The sequence below is a fragment of the Bemisia tabaci genome, chromosome 7 (assembly GCF_918797505.1).
Source record: "Bemisia tabaci chromosome 7, PGI_BMITA_v3".
NCBI classification, from domain to species: Eukaryota; Metazoa; Arthropoda; class Insecta; order Hemiptera; family Aleyrodidae; genus Bemisia; species Bemisia tabaci.
In genome coordinates this window covers 1,510,959-1,527,674 of record NC_092799.1, presented here as the reverse complement: position 1 = coordinate 1,527,674, position 16,716 = coordinate 1,510,959, and the positions used below count along the sequence as shown (strand labels likewise).

The window sequence follows — 16,716 nt, the reverse complement described above, 5'->3', positions numbered from 1 at the left end:
CGATGCCTCAACCCTCGACCTGGAGGACCAAAGTTTCTTCTTGGAGTTGCCTCTCCTAGACAGATTGCTTTCACTGCAGCTAATTGGGAGCCCTGTCTGTCCCTCTATTGGGTGATTCCCATGCCTAAAAAGCTGGTAACCAACTCCGAGCCCCCTTTGAGGCAGAAGCTACCAGCTGGGGCCCGCAGGATTGCTAAACCTGTGATGGTTAAGTCGCCCATATACGGCCATTTTGATTTGTCCTCCTTCAAAAAATATATTGATTTGTTCTCCGTCAAAAAATAAAACAGGAGCGGAGATATTGAGACGTCGGAAACGTGATACTTGGGCTATTCTGGTAAAAATTGGCAGTAGAATCTGTGTTCCAAAGTACCATATACCTAAAGCCGGCTGTAAGATTTCCAATAGCTTCCATAGCCGGCTGCACAATTTCTTATAGCCTTTTATAGCCGATGGCGATTAAGCGACAGCCAGGCGATAAAGTGTATGCTAAAATGCTAAATGTTACTAATAACGGATGCTAGGACTTAGTGAGTTTTCGGACTACCGCTCTATTTTTGGGCTGTAGTATCTTGATTTATTTTGCGCGGAAAACTCCGTACTTTTGAAGGATGCCTGCCACTCCTAATATGTTGGAGCGCATTCAATTTCGTATGATACTGTGCAATACCTCTGGTGTGAAATAGTTGCTTCAAGCGCCGTGGCACGCTGCGGCGCGGCGGGCGGGCAGCCAGCGCGAAAAGCGCCTTAGCGCCTACAAACCTAACGGGGATACTTCACGCATTGTGCAATGCGTGAAGTATCCCTGTTAGGTTTGTAGGCGCTGGTGCGCGCTTATTGCTGGCAGCACGCCGCTCCGCTCAGTGTTAGGCTCCAATATATAATCTCGCGGAGTCAGCATTCTTCAACTCATGATTTTGAAATATTTGCACATCCTGTATGGATTATTCTCATTTTAATCGATGAAAAAAAAAATGTATTTAAAGATAATATAATGTGTGTTTTGTAAATATTATTGTGGTTCCGTATCATCAAACCTAATGATTTCCAAAGCACACAAATTTCTACACAATTTCTTATAGCCTTTTATAGCCGATGGCGATAAAGTACAAAGCCCGCCGATAGGAACTATAGCGCGGCGGTATACTTTTTTATCGCTTCGTATAGCCCGGCTATATGATTTTCTCCGCTTTCTACAGCCAGCTATACAGGGTGGGCCAGAAGTTCCAGGACGGTCGGCTAACTTTTTAACGGTTCGAGATAGAAAAATGAAACTTTGGGAATGTTCCTATCTCAAAGGGGACCATCTTTAGGGGGAGTCAAAATTTTGGTCCCCCCTAAGGGAGGGGGCGGGGGGCCCCCAACTTTTTTTTTTCAAATAGCAACCCCTATCTTGTGATACCTCATTCAAAAGACCATTAAAAACTAAGAATTTTGGCGCAAACCGCAGATCAATATCTTAATTTTTGACCGAGTTATGATAGGATCAAAGGTCAAATTTGACCTATTTTCAAAAAATCACATCTCCGGTTCAAATTATTGTAAAGAAAAAAATAAAACGGGAAAATTTACTAATTGTGTTCGCTTTTTTGTAAAAATTGCAGAAATCACTTCGAACTAATTTCAAGGGGGGGCTCGGACCCCCAAATACGTCAATTCAAAGGTCATTCAATTTTCCCGCGAAATAAGCCAATTTCCCCTAGTTTTGCCTCCACATTATCTCGGTGAGGTCAAAATCAGTGCAACATTACGTTGGGCAAGTCTCCAAATTTCAGGAAAAGTTAAAAAAAAAACAATTTAAAGTAATTAAATTTGACCGTTTAAATTGGGGTTTTTTTTTTAACTTTTCCTGAAATTTGGAGACTTGCCCAACGTAATGTTGAACTGATTTTGACCTCACCGAGATAATGTGGAGGCAAAACTAGGGGAAATTGGCTTATTTCGCGGGAAAATTGAATGACCTTTGAATTGACGTATTTGGGGTCCGAGCCCCCCCTTAAAATTAGTTCGAAGTGATTTCTGCAATTTTTACAAAAAAGCGAACACAATTAGTAAATTTTCCCGTTTTATTTTTTTCTTTACGATAATTTGAACCGGAGATGTGATTTTTTGAAAATAGGTCAAATTTGACCTTTGATCCTATCATAACTCGGTCAAAAATTAAGATATTGATCTGCGGTTTGCGCCAAAATTCTTAGTTTTTAATGGTCTTTTGAATGAGGTATCACAAGATAGGGGTTGCTATTTGAAAAAAAAAAGTTGGGGGCCCCCCGCCCCCTCCCTTAGGGGGGACCAAAATTTTGACTCCCCCTAAAGATGGTCCCCTTTGAGATAGGAACATTCCCAAAGTTTCATTTTTCTATCTCGAACCGTTAAAAAGTTAGCCGACCGTCCTGGAACTTCTGGCCCACCCTGTATGATTTACTATTGCCTTCTTTAGTCAGCCTTAAGAATTCCTTTGGTATTTTGAAACGCAGCTCTTATCACCAATTTTTACGAGGGTATAGTTTCACCGTTGCTCAGTGGATCTAGTCAATAGGAGAGGTCGAACAAAATTTGGAATCTTTAAACGCACTCCGTTGATACAAACTTTTAAGGTCTCGAAAGTGGCTCCATTGGTTTCCTCGTGAAATTTTCTACTTGAAGCACTCCTTAAAATGTAAAATGTGACGAAAAAAACCCCAAAATGTGCGTTTAAGTAAAAAATTTCATGTCCGACCTCTCTAATTGACTCGACCTACTGTGCGTCGCGTCGAGATGGAAATATTGAATTTTTCCGAGTTGCACGTTAAATGTCGATGGAAGAATGTGGGTATGTACTTGACTTTTTTTCTCATTCAATAGTCATTTTGGCGGTCGCAGTTAGGGCTCGTGCTGAAAAATCCGGGTTTGGAATTTTACCGAACTTGCAACTCTGTTTTCGTTTCAGCTCGCCACCTTTAATTTCTCGGGCCAAAGTTACCGGGAGCACACTCGTAAAGAACGGCGAGTTTTAAATCGCCAACTTCCTCGTTCGGAAAGGTGTCCCTTTGTCATCTTTCCCGGGACTCGTGACGTAATATTATCTCCTCGCTCCATCTCGCTCCTTACTCAACCACGCTCGAGCAACTTTCCGAGATTAGCCACTTTCTGCCCGACTGTTTCAAGTGCTGCACCGCGGCGGGGATAAATCGCCTTCAATTTCGGGCGATACCTCAAGCACCGCAGTCGTCCAGCATAGCGAGCGAAACCGATGTGTATCGCGATTATCTTCACTCTCCTCACCTGAAGGCCCACACTGCCGTGCTCAGGATAAATCCGTGGGAGGAATCACACGATGCCCAAGCCCCCCCCCCCCTCCTCCCCGGTTTCCCCTGCAAAAAAAATTGCACAAGTTTTCCAGAAAATTCATATCACATCCGCGGGAAATTTTTCCGCGTTTACACGATATTTTCCTTTATCATTGAAGAACAGCGGATTACAGGTCTGGTTCAGCGTAACGTAATAGCATCGACGATTACATAATTTCATTATAAGCATTTTTATAAAAGCAACTTTAAAGTTCAAGCATCCCGCAATATTAAGTATGAAATGGGAACTGATCAAACGTTTGTTTGATGATACAACGTCATGAGAATAAGAGAATAATGCAAGTGTCTCGTAATTTTTTGCTTTAGCTACTCATTCATCTAAAGCGTCTAAAATATTATCAAACCATTATTTCATTAATTTTTGTCAGTAATGCCTTCTAGCAAGAAGTTAATTTTTAAATATGTATTCTCTCCTTTTCTGTTTTAATTTTCTTCCTTTTTTTTGAATGTATAAGGTACAACTGCTGTATTGTTACGCTAGAAATTAAGTTTTAGACCTTGGACTCCAAAGGTGTGCAAACGGACTTTATCTTCAGGGCGGAAATTTTCCTCAACTTTTTGCAAATGCATTCAGGAAGAAAATTTGGAAATTCTTGAGCAACTTTGACCCTGCTAAGAATTGAAAAAATTCTGAGTGTAATTAAAACTTATACAAAGTTAACAAAGATTCCTTTAGTAGAATACGGTTTCTTCTCATAGATCTAGTCACTTTCGATTTTATGAAAATTTACCGAAAGTTACAACACCATCCCCCACTCGAGAGATAATTTATAACATCCCTTCATGCCTAGCAAAGCTGAAAATGTGCGTTCATTGACTTATGAGCACACTAGGGATAAGATCCATTGTCCTGTGATAAGACGACTATATATGGCAACAGCTCTTGCAGAGAATAGAGCACAATAAATCATACGTTGTTATCAGGACCTGCACATGTAGAGCACGCAAACGTAAATACGTCATGGCTCTTGTGCGCTCATGAAAGTACAAGCGCGGATCGCCAGTGTTGGCTAAAATCGAGGAATCGATATATTTCAGCAGCTTTAATTCTTGTCTTGCACCTCCCGACGGCTTTCGATACATGTGCCGCGTTCGTGTGTTACCGAAGAGAGACTTCATAACTGAAAATGCCCGGAACGCCAAAACGCGTCTAAAATAAAATAGCTTAACACATGCGAGAATCACACGCTTTTATTTTTTTTTTTATCGCGCGCGGTGTGTATTGAAAACTTATCGATTTCAAAATTACGCAAAGTGCGGCAAGGACTAAACTTTCGAGGTTGAGTTTTCTGCAGGATGCGATTGATTCATAATTTAAACGAACAGAACTATGCTGCTAAATTAGCTATATCTGCTGCATGCCTCTGTGATTATGGTTTTATAACGAACAGAGAACAATAATATTGGAAATTGCCAAAAAACGATACAACTTGGGAAATATTAAAAAAAATACTGCTTTTTGTGGGCATAATTTGGACTCATTGTTGTTTCGCGGAAACGACGTTAATTTTTACGTTTCTTTTGGTCTCTCACATCTCTGGCTCTATACGACTAAATGGTTAAGCATCAAATTATTATAATTCGTCACCTTCCTGTCAAAGTATCACAAGCGCCATGCGATGTTTAAAAATTGGCGCCGCCATTTTATTTTTTTCTGAAAATTTCACTGAATTTTATCAGCAGCAAAAAAAAAGACTTAGTGAAATTTTCGGTCAGCTTCCTTGAAAAATGTCTCTCTAAAGAAATTTTTAAACGTCGCATGGCACTTGTGATAATTTGGCCGGGAAGTGACGACTTATCGATGGCTAAAGTGGGAAAGTATTTACATAAGATTGCGACGTTCTAAATTTCCGCTCAAAATTGATCTCTTTAAATGACAGCTGACTTATAATTTTTTGTAAATATTTTTGTGAATTTCCTTCTCTCATTCAGACATTTTCTCAGACAATTTCAAGGATATGCTTTGGCTGGTTTCGGTTTCAGGGCATTTTGTCAACGATTTTTTGTCCGCGCACCTTTTTTGTCCAGTAGTTTACGCCCACACGTAAAATAAGCAACAGTGACTTGGTCCAAGGGTTATATTTTCGTCAGTATGTAAAATTATATTGACAATATGGAAATGAGAAATTGAGAGGGAAGGAGGTGTTGTTATGGTTGCTCATTTTCTAAATGAAATGTTATTACTTTCTCCTTTTGAATCATCTTTTTAAATTGTCATCGGTGATGTTTGGGTTTATTTCTATCCTTAAAATATTGAATGCACAATATACCTTATATATGTATAGGTACTTTTTTTATTTTTTCGTCACGAAATTATTACTTCATTTTGAAAACATTTATATTTTTAAAACGTGACAAATATTTGTAAAACCTTTTCAAAGCGATATTAATCTCAATGAGCCGCAGTTGTGCTGACAGAAACAGCAAAAATGAATAAAAGAGAAAAAAAACCAAGAAGCACGCAATCTTTAGTTTTAACCCATTTATACATCGATCTTTTAGAGTCAAATACGTCAAATTTTGAGCGTTTCGTTGTGCGTACACCTTGCTGCAGCACAATAAAAACACAAAATGTAAAAGAAAAAATTAAAGTGCTTTGGAAATCATTAAATTTGACACGGAACCACCAATTTTTTAAAAACACACATTATATTATTATTCTTCTTTGATAAATTGATACATATTTTTTCCCATCAATTTAAATGAGAATAATCAATGCAGAGTGTGCAAAAATGTCAAAATCGTGAGTTAAAAAACGCTGACTATGCAAGTATAAATATTAAAGCCTATGAGAGCGGAGCAGCGCGGCGTGCTGCCAGCGCGAGAGGCCTACTGGCGCCTACAAACCTAAGTGGATACTTCACGCATTGCACAATGCTTGAAGTATCCACTTAGGTTTGTAGGCGCCAATGCGCGTTTCTTGCTGGCTGCCCGCCCGCCGTGCGGCGGCGCCTGAAACAACTATTTTACAACAGAGGTGTCGCACAGTATTATACGAAATTGAACGTATTAAGAATGACAGGCATCCTTTAAAAGTACAGATCTTTCCTCGCAAAATAAATCAAGATACTTATCGTACACAGGAAAAATCTAAGAGCCTTTAGCTGAGGCAAATATAGAGATTTATCCGGTTCAGGTATAACAAGGTGCGAATTTCTTGAAAGATAATTAAGTCCTGTTACACCCTGTTACACCAAAGAGGTGTTGAGAGTTTTAGTGAATTTTGTCTCATTGAATTGACGCTCCCCCATTTTTACCAAAACTCTCAACTATATATTATTCTCCGTTGGACCAAACAGGCAAAACAAAAAAAAAAACAAGCAAACCCTCATTCTTCCAAGACATTACATATTTTCATCCAAAAACGTCGTGAGCAGTTGTCGTTTGTATTTACATGTGGGCCAATTAACTTTGGGTCTCAACTGGCACGTGGACCAAAACGCCCATGCCGAAAAAACGCGTGGACAAAAAATCGTTAACGAAATGTCCTATAACCCTGGTTTCTCCTGAAAAAATATGGTGTAGTCGGAGGTTTTGAAACATCGCAGTACAGTTACGTATTCATCGACTTTAGCCATCGATATGTATTCATCGGTTACTTTTGGACTCATTCGATAATTTCAATGTGCTCTGGAAACAATGTCTATGAGAAAACGTATTTTTTGGTGCTGTAATTATTACTCTGTCTATTCTGCTGTGCTAAAGAAAAACACCGTATGAACTTCCGAAAGTTGTTAAATTTCCTCCAGTTGTATGTTTGTTTACTCGGAGAGTTATAAATATGTTCTTTTGAAGTTTTTAGATAATTTAGATCTGATTGCGAACCGAATTTTCTGACAAATTGGAGAAAAAACATGTACAGATTCTTTGAACAGTCGTTATCAAAGAAGATTCAGCAACATGTGAAGGCTCACGAGGCGTTCTTCTTCAGGATGTCAGTATTCTGCTGTGCTAAGTAAAAACGCCGTATGAGCCTTCAGACGTTGCCAAGTTTCTTTCGCGATAATAACTAAATTTACTGAGAAAATTGAGAGTATTTTTTCCCAAAATTTTCACACAATTTTAAATGCACTTTAATCTAAAACATCTGAAAATTTCAAAGGAAGATGTGCATGAGTGTCGTCAAAAATACATATTTTATTAAGGGAAATTTGGCAACTCTCGAATGTTCATACGGCGTTTTCCTCTCGCATGTCAGTATTGGTCTACTACGGAAATAATTCGATTTTAAAATTTCGTCGATACTGCTCTCTGGGATAAAAGAGGAGAGTAATCGAAGGAGTTTTATCTGGTGCGGTGAAGTTCTGGGGCCTCATGTTCGTGGCACGGGGAAGCCTCCACGGCGGCGTTTGATATGATTGCTCTCCGGGGAGCTCGCCCCAAAGTTGGAGCAGGTGGACGACGTCCGTCCAAAGTTTCGGTCAAAGCCTCAAAGCTCGCGGTCTGAGCTGATAAACTCGACGTGCGCTAAAAGTTTGACCCACAAAACCTACCAGGGCATCGGAGGAATTTTCTGCCTTCCCTCTCAATTTTTCCAGAAGCCCGAGCTAAAAAATGCGTATTTACCATGCACTGAAAAAAAGACGCTGGGCTCAAGCATGATAATTATCGACTTTGCCGTCAAGAATTTGTTTTATCTTGATTTAAGCTGATAAGCGGAAATTTTGCATGATACAAGCAAAATAATGCTTGGGTTAAGCAAAAGTAGGCTCTATTAAACAGCAGAATTCTTGATTTAAGAAAAAATACTTCTTGGCGGCAAAAAGACTCCATTTTTTTCAGTAGGCGATGATGGAAGTCGCGGCTCATAATTTTCCTTTAAGAAAAAAGTAAAAAACTTACCAACTATCAACTGATCAATGTATAATTTTTGTCGAAATTGTAATTTGTACATTTTCTTTTCTTATCGGATAATCATAGACGATGTCAATTAAATATTTCAGCTGTTTTATCATCTTTTTCATTTTTTTCAAAATTCGTAATTGAATCTGTAATGTCCTCGAGATTTCTAATTCCAAGGACTAGTTTCAGCCGGTGTTTGTTTTTTCTTTTTCTCTGGTAACAAATTTTATTTAAATATTACGCAACAACTACCATCTACGTCTTGTATCTATCTACATGATTTTAATAAACTATATTGCTCTTCTTTTCCGGCCCATCTTTGTGAATTTTGCACAGCAAGAACCAAATGGACACTAATTAGTAGCCGTTTGTTTCATGGCAGACCAGCAGAATAGCAAAGGAAATATGTTATCCACTAATGTCTTCCAGTTTCAATAATCTCTTCAAAATTTCCTTTTGCAGTTCTGTTGTTGGGCAAAGATTTTTTACGTAGTTCCTTGAAAACATTGATACCGTCTCGTGCGACACACAAAATACGCTCCATATATGTTTAAACGTTACAGTGGACCACACATATCTCGACAATATGCACTGACATCCTCTCTTTGAGGGGGGGGGGGGGGAGAAGAGTCGAGGGATGATAGATTAGATGTATATTTTTGCCATCCCATAACTTTACAGAAAATTCTATTGATCTCTATTTTCTAAGGTGTTGAAGACCTGTGTATTGTTAAAGCACCTAAATGAATGTATTAACTAATCAAGCATGGTCATGAAATTATAACTCTCCATTCTCATTTGTTTTCCTATATTTCTCAGGGTAAATCAGACATTATATATTTAATGCAGTTTTTCTTGTTTTCAGTTGCTGTGGTGGTAGCTTTTTTCTTGTGTTGGGCGCCATTTCACGCCCAAAGACTTCTTGCCGTACATTTAGCCTCGAATGAAAATGAGACTCCAAACCATGCGTTCACGATTTTCTACAGTATTCTAACGTACACATCCGGCATTCTATACTATCTATCTGCAACAATCAACCCGCTTCTCTACAACATCATGTCGAAGAAATTCAGGGATGCTTTCAAGGTATATACTTCATTTGCTTTACATTATTTAGAAGATTAAAAAATGTCGCATATGTTGAAAAATCGTTTATTTATACATCGGAAAAAAAATCAATTACATCCCTTTTAAATTCTGAAATGAGTGAAATTAGGAAACAAAGATTTCAGGAAATCCTCAGAGGAATGAATTTTCGGGAAAGTATAGAAAAATAAGAAAGGAATAATGAAAAAGGAAGGAGTTTTGATGAGCATGTGCCAATGCAATGGGAAACAAGTGACTTTGATTAGCCATCAGAAAGATTATCTGCTGAATCAAGAACAAAATTGCATACTTCTGCTTGATGAAATCTACTTCTTTTTTTATTTAACCTCTTAAAAGTCGGAGATTTTACTGTTTTTATAGTCCTTCAGTCCTGAGTCCATTTTCACTTCTCGCATTCTTACTTTTCGCACCGTCAAAAATCGAAAAATATGAATCTCTTCGTCTCTTCTTTTCGTCGAAAAATATGAATCTCTCTTTTGCAGCATAATATGAAAAATTAGAGCTAGCCTTCAAGCTATTCAATGCTATCAGTGCAGTGCTCTAACGACTATAAAGTTAGAGCCTGTAATGAAGAGTCAATTTGCCACCCGGTCTCTTCTACTGCTATAATAAATGGCAAGACGCCTTGTCCACGAAACTTAGGAAGCATATTTTCTTCTCGATTCAAGAGAAATTATTTTTGGCAACATGTTTAAAAATATTTTTCTTAAGGGCCGCCCCTTAATTACGTAACGCCTAATATGCAGTTTTTTACACCTCCTCCTCCCTGTAAAGCTCCTTAATGTTGTGTTATACCCCCCCCCCCAAAAAAAAAAAAAAAATACGTAAAACTTAACTGGAACCCTCTCCTTTTCCCCATTTCAGAGGGGCGAGGGGAGGCCAAAAATCTTTCTATTTTTCGCAAGGACCTATTTCCTTTTTTAATATATATGAAGCCGCTTTTATAGCGCAGCCTCGCGCTCTGCGACGCCCAATCGCCTTTGCACCCTATCCTCCCAGAGATCATCAGGAAATTGGCACCTCCTGATGTCCTCCTCCACTCCCTAGGAAAAAGAAGATGCTCCATCACAATTTTTTAACCTTTTTTTTTATTTTCGAGATCCTTTGAAACATCAGAAGACAAACGACGAAAGCTTCTACAGAAAATCGAAAAAAAAGCAGTTAAATTCGTTACATAACGCTCCGCTCTAAAGCCCTCCATCCCTCTGTAACGCTGCATAACGCTGCTAATGACTTCCTACCTCCACCATCCTCCTTGGAGCGTTACGTATTTTAGGAACGGCCCCTTAGTCACCAGTCACACAAATACTCGTCACTTTTCTCTAGTGTTAGCAGTGAGCCCTCTCTATTAGGAATAATTATTAATGTATCAAAAATCGATTTCAAATCCCGGAATTATATATGTGATGAGTGCTACTTTCGACCAAAGAGGGTTTTCCAAATTGGCTTGGTACGCGTGGCTGCGGATTCATCAGAATTGTTCTGATTGCGATAACCACGACCGCTGCCGCTGCTCCTCGGCCTGGGAACGCTCGGAATGTACCCGCCACCACCGTAACTTGGAGATCTGTAATAATTTTCGGCGATTCGTTTGGAACTCGAGGCATTTTTTCTACTCTCGCTCAGCATCCTAAAGGGGCTGATATTCCATAAGCTCTTGGACGACTGTGAAAGCTGCAAGCGAACTGGCCGGGCACTCGCCGGAGACTTCGGCCAATCGTAATGTCTCCTTCTTCCTCTTAGCCGGAATTCTGCGGGAACAAAATTATGGAACGTAACGTCTCGAAAATCCTTGAGCGGGGGTCGTTCATGAAAAGGTCTTTTTCGCGAGTGGATTTGGTCAAATTCTTTGAAAAGCCACCACTTTCAACTTTCTAACGCGCTATAGCATTGTAAATTTTGTTTGATAAAACTGTAGAAAAGGGGATTTTTCTGAACCCACCTCCTCTCCGCGCGGGCCCAAAATTTAACTGAGCGCCATCAGCAAATAAGCTGCTGCTGATGTGTCTATCACTTATCGAAAACAAATTGGCCTAGCGATGGTTGAATTTCATGTGAAACACGAGGAAGCAAATTTCTTTACCAGAAAGTCGCAGGATTATTCGGTAATTAGTGGTTGTGGACTTGAGTACGTGAAAAGGTTAAGCTATATGTACAATCGGTTAACTCTTGGAGTTGTGCTGCTGAATTTGGTTCCGGTTTATGAGTTGTGCTCTATAATGCGTTCTTTAACCAAGAAAGTTGACCATAGCTGCTTAAATTCAGGATAATTCACTGTAAAGATATTGTAAACGCTATATACTTTTCAAAGTGATGCATCTTTGACCTAATTTTTCTGAGAGCGGGCGGAATAATGTGAAGGCCTATGAACTGTTCAGTCAGTAAATGAGAGTTAACGCTGACAATAAATCGGTTAACGTTCGGTCGGATACAACTTGTTTCAAAATAAACACATCTTGCAATTTCCTAGCTGAATAATGTTTCTCTCATGCAATGCATGATTTTCAACCATCCCTGATCCACTTTCTTTGCGATCAGCGATGGATACAGCCGCGCACTTGCTGATGGCGGTCCGTGAAGTTTTGGACCCGCTGGGAGAAGAGGGGGGTGGGGTACAGAAATATCCACTTTTATACAGTTCCATTGAACTAAATTTACAAATCAATATCGCGTTACAAAGCCAAGAGGAGTGAATTTTCAACCGGTAATCCAAGATTGCGCAAAAAGTCTAAGAACATGTATGAGGACTGACCGAAAAAGACTCAAGGATTGCGCGAATAGAAACCTTATAACATCTGCTACAGGAATGCGCGAATTTAAAATGAAGTCAATTTAAAGTAGAGGTTTGGCAACGCACAGGAAACGGTTGGAAAATAAACGCATTTTTATGTTAACGTTAGTTTAGGTTATTATGTTGACAAGTCATAGATGTCATACCCTCTAATGATAAATGAAGTGAAAAGATCGAATGATGGTCGTTGGCATAAAGAACAAGAACATAACTAACTTTTCTCGGAAAAAATATTCAATTGGGAGAAACGAGGCAACGTTGTAGTGCTCATGCGGCGTCGAAACACACTATGCGCCTTTTGAGCTTTATTATTGCCACGATTATTCTAACGCGAGTTCGAATAATCGCGCCAAACACAGTGCGGCCGGCGTTAAAGTTATATTAGCGCCTGCAAGACTTCCGAAATACTTCACGCATTGCGCCGAACAGTGCGATCGGCGTAAAGCCCATAATAGCGCCAACAAGACTGCATGAATACTTCTCGCATTGCGCCACGCGGTGCAGTCGGTCAGCTAGCGTGAAACGCACATATTACTAGCCGCTACGCAGCCCAACCCACTTCGTGATCTGTTACGCCCGCTTCAACATAAGAACGACCGAATAAAATGACAAGATTTTCATACTCAACTCTCATTTGTCCAATCTCCTTCTGGCCGGGAGCAATTGGACCAATAAGAATCGAATAAACCAATCGGCGTTAATTTCAAACTTCGCGCCAAGATTGAAACGAAATGGAACAAATTCTAAGCTCTATGGTCTCCTCTAATATAAAAAAATATAAGGTATTGAAAATAAGCTTACTTTTTCACTAAACTCGTGTTTCACCGTAAAGTTTTATTCGGGACGGATTCGAAAAATAAAATTGATTCGATCGTGCAGATTTAAACTTAAGGATTTGACCAACTTTCTTTGGCATCAGCCAACACTATACCTGATAATGTAAGAAAACTGGTACTATATTGAAATATTCAATCGCTCTTTTGTGGAACCGCAATTTTGCTACTTGCTATTTTTTGCACCCAACACCTTAATTTTTTGGTCTACTCAAGGATATCTATAAAATAAACTTAGAGACCTTCTAAATTTGCATATCTGGTAACACTCGGTTCCAGCGTTTTACCGGACCGACTTTCATGATTGTTTCGGCTATCGACATCAATTTTCTCTATATGAGCCCGCTCTATTCAGCTATTGAATACATGACCCAGGTTTTTTTTCTATGTTACGTAGAAAAGTTGCTAAACTCTTCAATTTAAACAATGTAAATTTTTATTTTTTGTCCCAGTTCGTTTGAGCGTTATACTAGGCCAGTTTCCATAATTTTTGCGGTTATCGACAGATGATAGTACATAGATGAGCCCGCTCTAATCACATTTTGGAAATATGACCCATATTTTTTTATAGTAAAGTATACCAGGGAACTTAGGAAGGGAGGCATCATTTGATATTCCCGCAATTTTTAACTGTCGGGAATTTCAAATTTAGCAGAAAATTGAACTGAGCGCGAAATTGTGAATCTTGGTCTGTTAGTATCTAACGTAAGTGAATCGAGGATTATGCTCCTTTACAACAGACAGTCTAAAAGTGACGAAACGCTCCGTTCCGTTCTTTCCGCTTCATTTTCTTCTTGGCCTGCAGTTTGAAATACGAGTAAATGCCGGTTTTCTTAATATTTATTCTAATTGGTCTAATCGCTCCCGGCCAGGAAGAGATTGGGCAACTCGGGTATGAAAATCTTTGGAATCGGGTATTTTTTTCTTCGTTCATTTGTCGAAGCGGGCCTAAAAGAGCGCGAAGAGCCCTCTGGAGGTTGGGCCGCGTAGCGGCCAGGGGGCATGCATAGACTTCGAGTTCTCGCATAAACGGTAGAGTAATTAAAATTAAATTAAATACTTGGATCCTTGTTGATATGGGTTTTCGCTCCGAATTCCGCGAAGAGCGGGCATTCTTCCTTGAGTCGCTGGGGATTTTGAACTTTTCCGTTGGCCAAGTATTCAAAATAGTGTTGCTCGTTGCAGGATTCGCAGTCAAAAGGCACCGAATGCCCGTTGAGTCTGCTCGCGATGGCATTGGCGTTGTCCGGCGAATCTGTTCGTGAGTCCTCGGACTCGATGTTACACTTGATCTTGCCGCCGAAGAAATTGCATTGGGGGCTACCCACATCGCTGAGGGTAACTTTGGCGTGGGTCGGATTCCTGGTCCCTCCCTCGCATTCCAGATGGAAGAGCTTGTTAGGTTTTACCGCGAGGAATTTCCCGATTTTGGATCCGCAACATTGGTTTTTCTGTATAGTTTGGACTGTGGTGATCTTGTCCCCCTTTTTGAAACCCTGGTTTTTGGCCCATGATTGGCATCCGACTCCTGTGACGGAACCCTGGGTTTCGTGCAAACACAGGAGGGTCACTATGAGACAGAAGATGTTCCGTGGCGTCATTTTAATTGCTCTCGGGTTCAAAAATCAAGGACCTCACTGAAAAAAAGGTTCAGGACCGAATTTATTGAATTTTGAATTGAATTTGAATTGAATTGAATTTTATTGATGCATACAGCCTATAGTAAACAGCTCTGGCACAAATCAAAATTTACAATTTATACAACAATTAAGTACAACAATTTAAGCAAAATAAAATTATACAGGCTCCACAAAAAATTCTTTTAAATTATAATAAGCTTTATTTTTTAGTTTTATTTTCAATTAGTTAAGGAATATTTTTACGGAACTTTCCCTGTACATTACTTTTAACTCGTTATAGCCGTCGCTGAATCAAATGATTCTCTTAACCCTCTATTGCATAAATTAATTTTGGATCGCGGATTTAGAAATACGTTTTTTGAATGGCCTGCATTGTAACTTCGGGAGGTTGAAGAATTCTTTTAATATAGTTCTGTGAAAGAGGACAATTTTTATGAACTTTTAGTAAAATTCAATAATACAGCAATAGAAATAGGTCCCGTGGAGAGAACGCAATACGTTGAGTCTACAAAAGATACGACTACATAGAGAAGGCAAAATGCCATGATTCGGTTGAAGGACATTTCGACAACGATTTTTTGTCCGCACACCGCACGCTTCTAGTAGTTTATGTCCACGCGTTTTTTCGGTAGGGGAGCTCGTGCCGTAGTACCTTGCTTTATTTTGCGAGGAAAGCTTCGTACTCTCAAAGGACGCCTGTCATTCTTAAAATGTAGGAGCGCCTTCTATTTCGTTTGATACTGTGCAACACCTCTGTTATGGAATAGTTGCTTGAAGCGCCGTGGCACGCTGCGGTGCGGCGGGCGGCTGGCCAACTCCCAACGCGCATTGGCGCCTACAAACCTAAGGGGATACTCCAAGCGTTTCACAATGCGAGAAGTATCCCCTTAGGTTTGTAGGCGTTAGTGCGCGTTTTGCGCCGCCGCGGTAGCACTAGCACACCGTTCCGCTCAGTGTAGACTCTAATATTTAAAATCGCCAAGTCGGCGTTTTTCAGCCCTTGATTTTCAAATTTTTGCACACTCTGCATGGATTTTCCTAATTTAAATTGATCAAAATAAAGATGTATTTAAGGAAAATATAAAATGTGTTTTGTAAATATTAAGGGGGTTTCGTGTCAAATTTAATGATCCCCAAAGCTTTTTTAATCATTTCTTTTATATTTTGTGCTTTTACTGTACTGCAGCGTGTTCACTAGGGTGGCCCTAAGACATAGGTGGTGAAAATTTTTCTCAAATTTTTTTTGCTCCCACCCCCTAAACTTGATCCAATGTATCAAAAAATGACCCTTGCACAATTTGAGCCTAATCGGATAATATTAACACGTGCCCCAAAGCACCACTTTTTTGCCAGAAATTGAGGAAATCGGCAAAAAATGTACAAAATTGCCCATAACTCGAAAAATACGATTCTTACCAAAAAATGCATAGAGTACAGAAATGTTGCAAATTTAATTTCCTACAAGGTAGGTTCAGCATTTTTACTCTCAGACTAGTCATTCTGCCAAAATAAATGCAAGTTTATGGTTACCGCCGGACAGCTCTGAAATCTCTCATATGATGCTATGTGATGCTACGGCGTCAGATCCCACTGTTTACTCGGGAACAACCCTATCTTTTAATACACTATTTTTATCAGAAAAAGAGGGCAAAAATGAGCGTAGTATGTACAAAAAAATTAAATAACAATCACTTGGACCAATGCAAGAGAGATATATTAACTAAGGATTGAATGTAAAACAACATCGGTGCTTAAATCTAGGCTATGTACACTTCAATTTAAAATTATTAGAAACTTTCGTCAATTTTCATTCTCAAAATTTAACATTTTTAAGAGGTTTTAATTGCGCGCAGTCAATCAGTTGCATTTCATTTTCAGTGTGAAGTTGAAAATGCCTGTTTCATCGTCCCTTTTGTTACCTTCTTAAACCTCTTTCGGTACTCCGCAACTGTCTGAATTATTGCCAGTCGCTCCTCCTCATCCTTTGTCAAAAGTTTCTCATATTCATCAATTAGTTTTATGGCTCTTTCAGAGCAGTCGTTGACTACTTTAATTTTCCTGACAATACTACAGTTTTCTTTGTATTCCTTAATCTCGTGCCAGGTTTCAGGGTTAGTGCCTAAAAAATCGGTGGACAAATTGAATCTTTGGAA

At 39.4% G+C, this 16,716-nt stretch overlaps 2 protein-coding genes across 2 annotated transcripts in view; one reads left to right on the top strand and one right to left on the bottom strand.

Annotated features, from left to right (window-relative positions):
• The window catches only part of LOC109036739 (pyrokinin-1 receptor), a 93,734-nt gene that overhangs the window by 56,232 nt on the left and 20,786 nt on the right, over positions 1-16,716 (top strand). Inside the window, exon 4 of the mRNA XM_072303050.1 lies at positions 9,058-9,278. Coding sequence (XP_072159151.1) covers positions 9,058-9,278 — 221 coding nt within the window. The remainder of the gene's footprint in view (positions 1-9,057; positions 9,279-16,716) is intronic.
• Positions 10,651-14,524, bottom strand: LOC140225036 (uncharacterized). Its single transcript, XM_072302481.1, has 2 exons — positions 13,984-14,524; positions 10,651-11,050 (listed from the first exon to the last, which is right to left on the bottom strand). Exons 1-2 carry the CDS (start codon positions 14,522-14,524, stop codon positions 10,713-10,715), a joined length of 879 nt encoding a protein of 292 aa, XP_072158582.1. The 3' UTR covers positions 10,651-10,712.

Coding starts and splice junctions, on each gene's coding strand:
- LOC140225036 (XM_072302481.1), bottom strand. CDS start 14,524: ATGACGCCACGGAACATCTTCTGTCTCATAGTGACCCTCCTGTGTTTG. Junction 11,051..13,983: donor CCATATCAACAAGGATCCAA/GTATTTAATTTA, acceptor TTGTTCCCGCAG/AATTCCGGCTAAGAGGAAGA.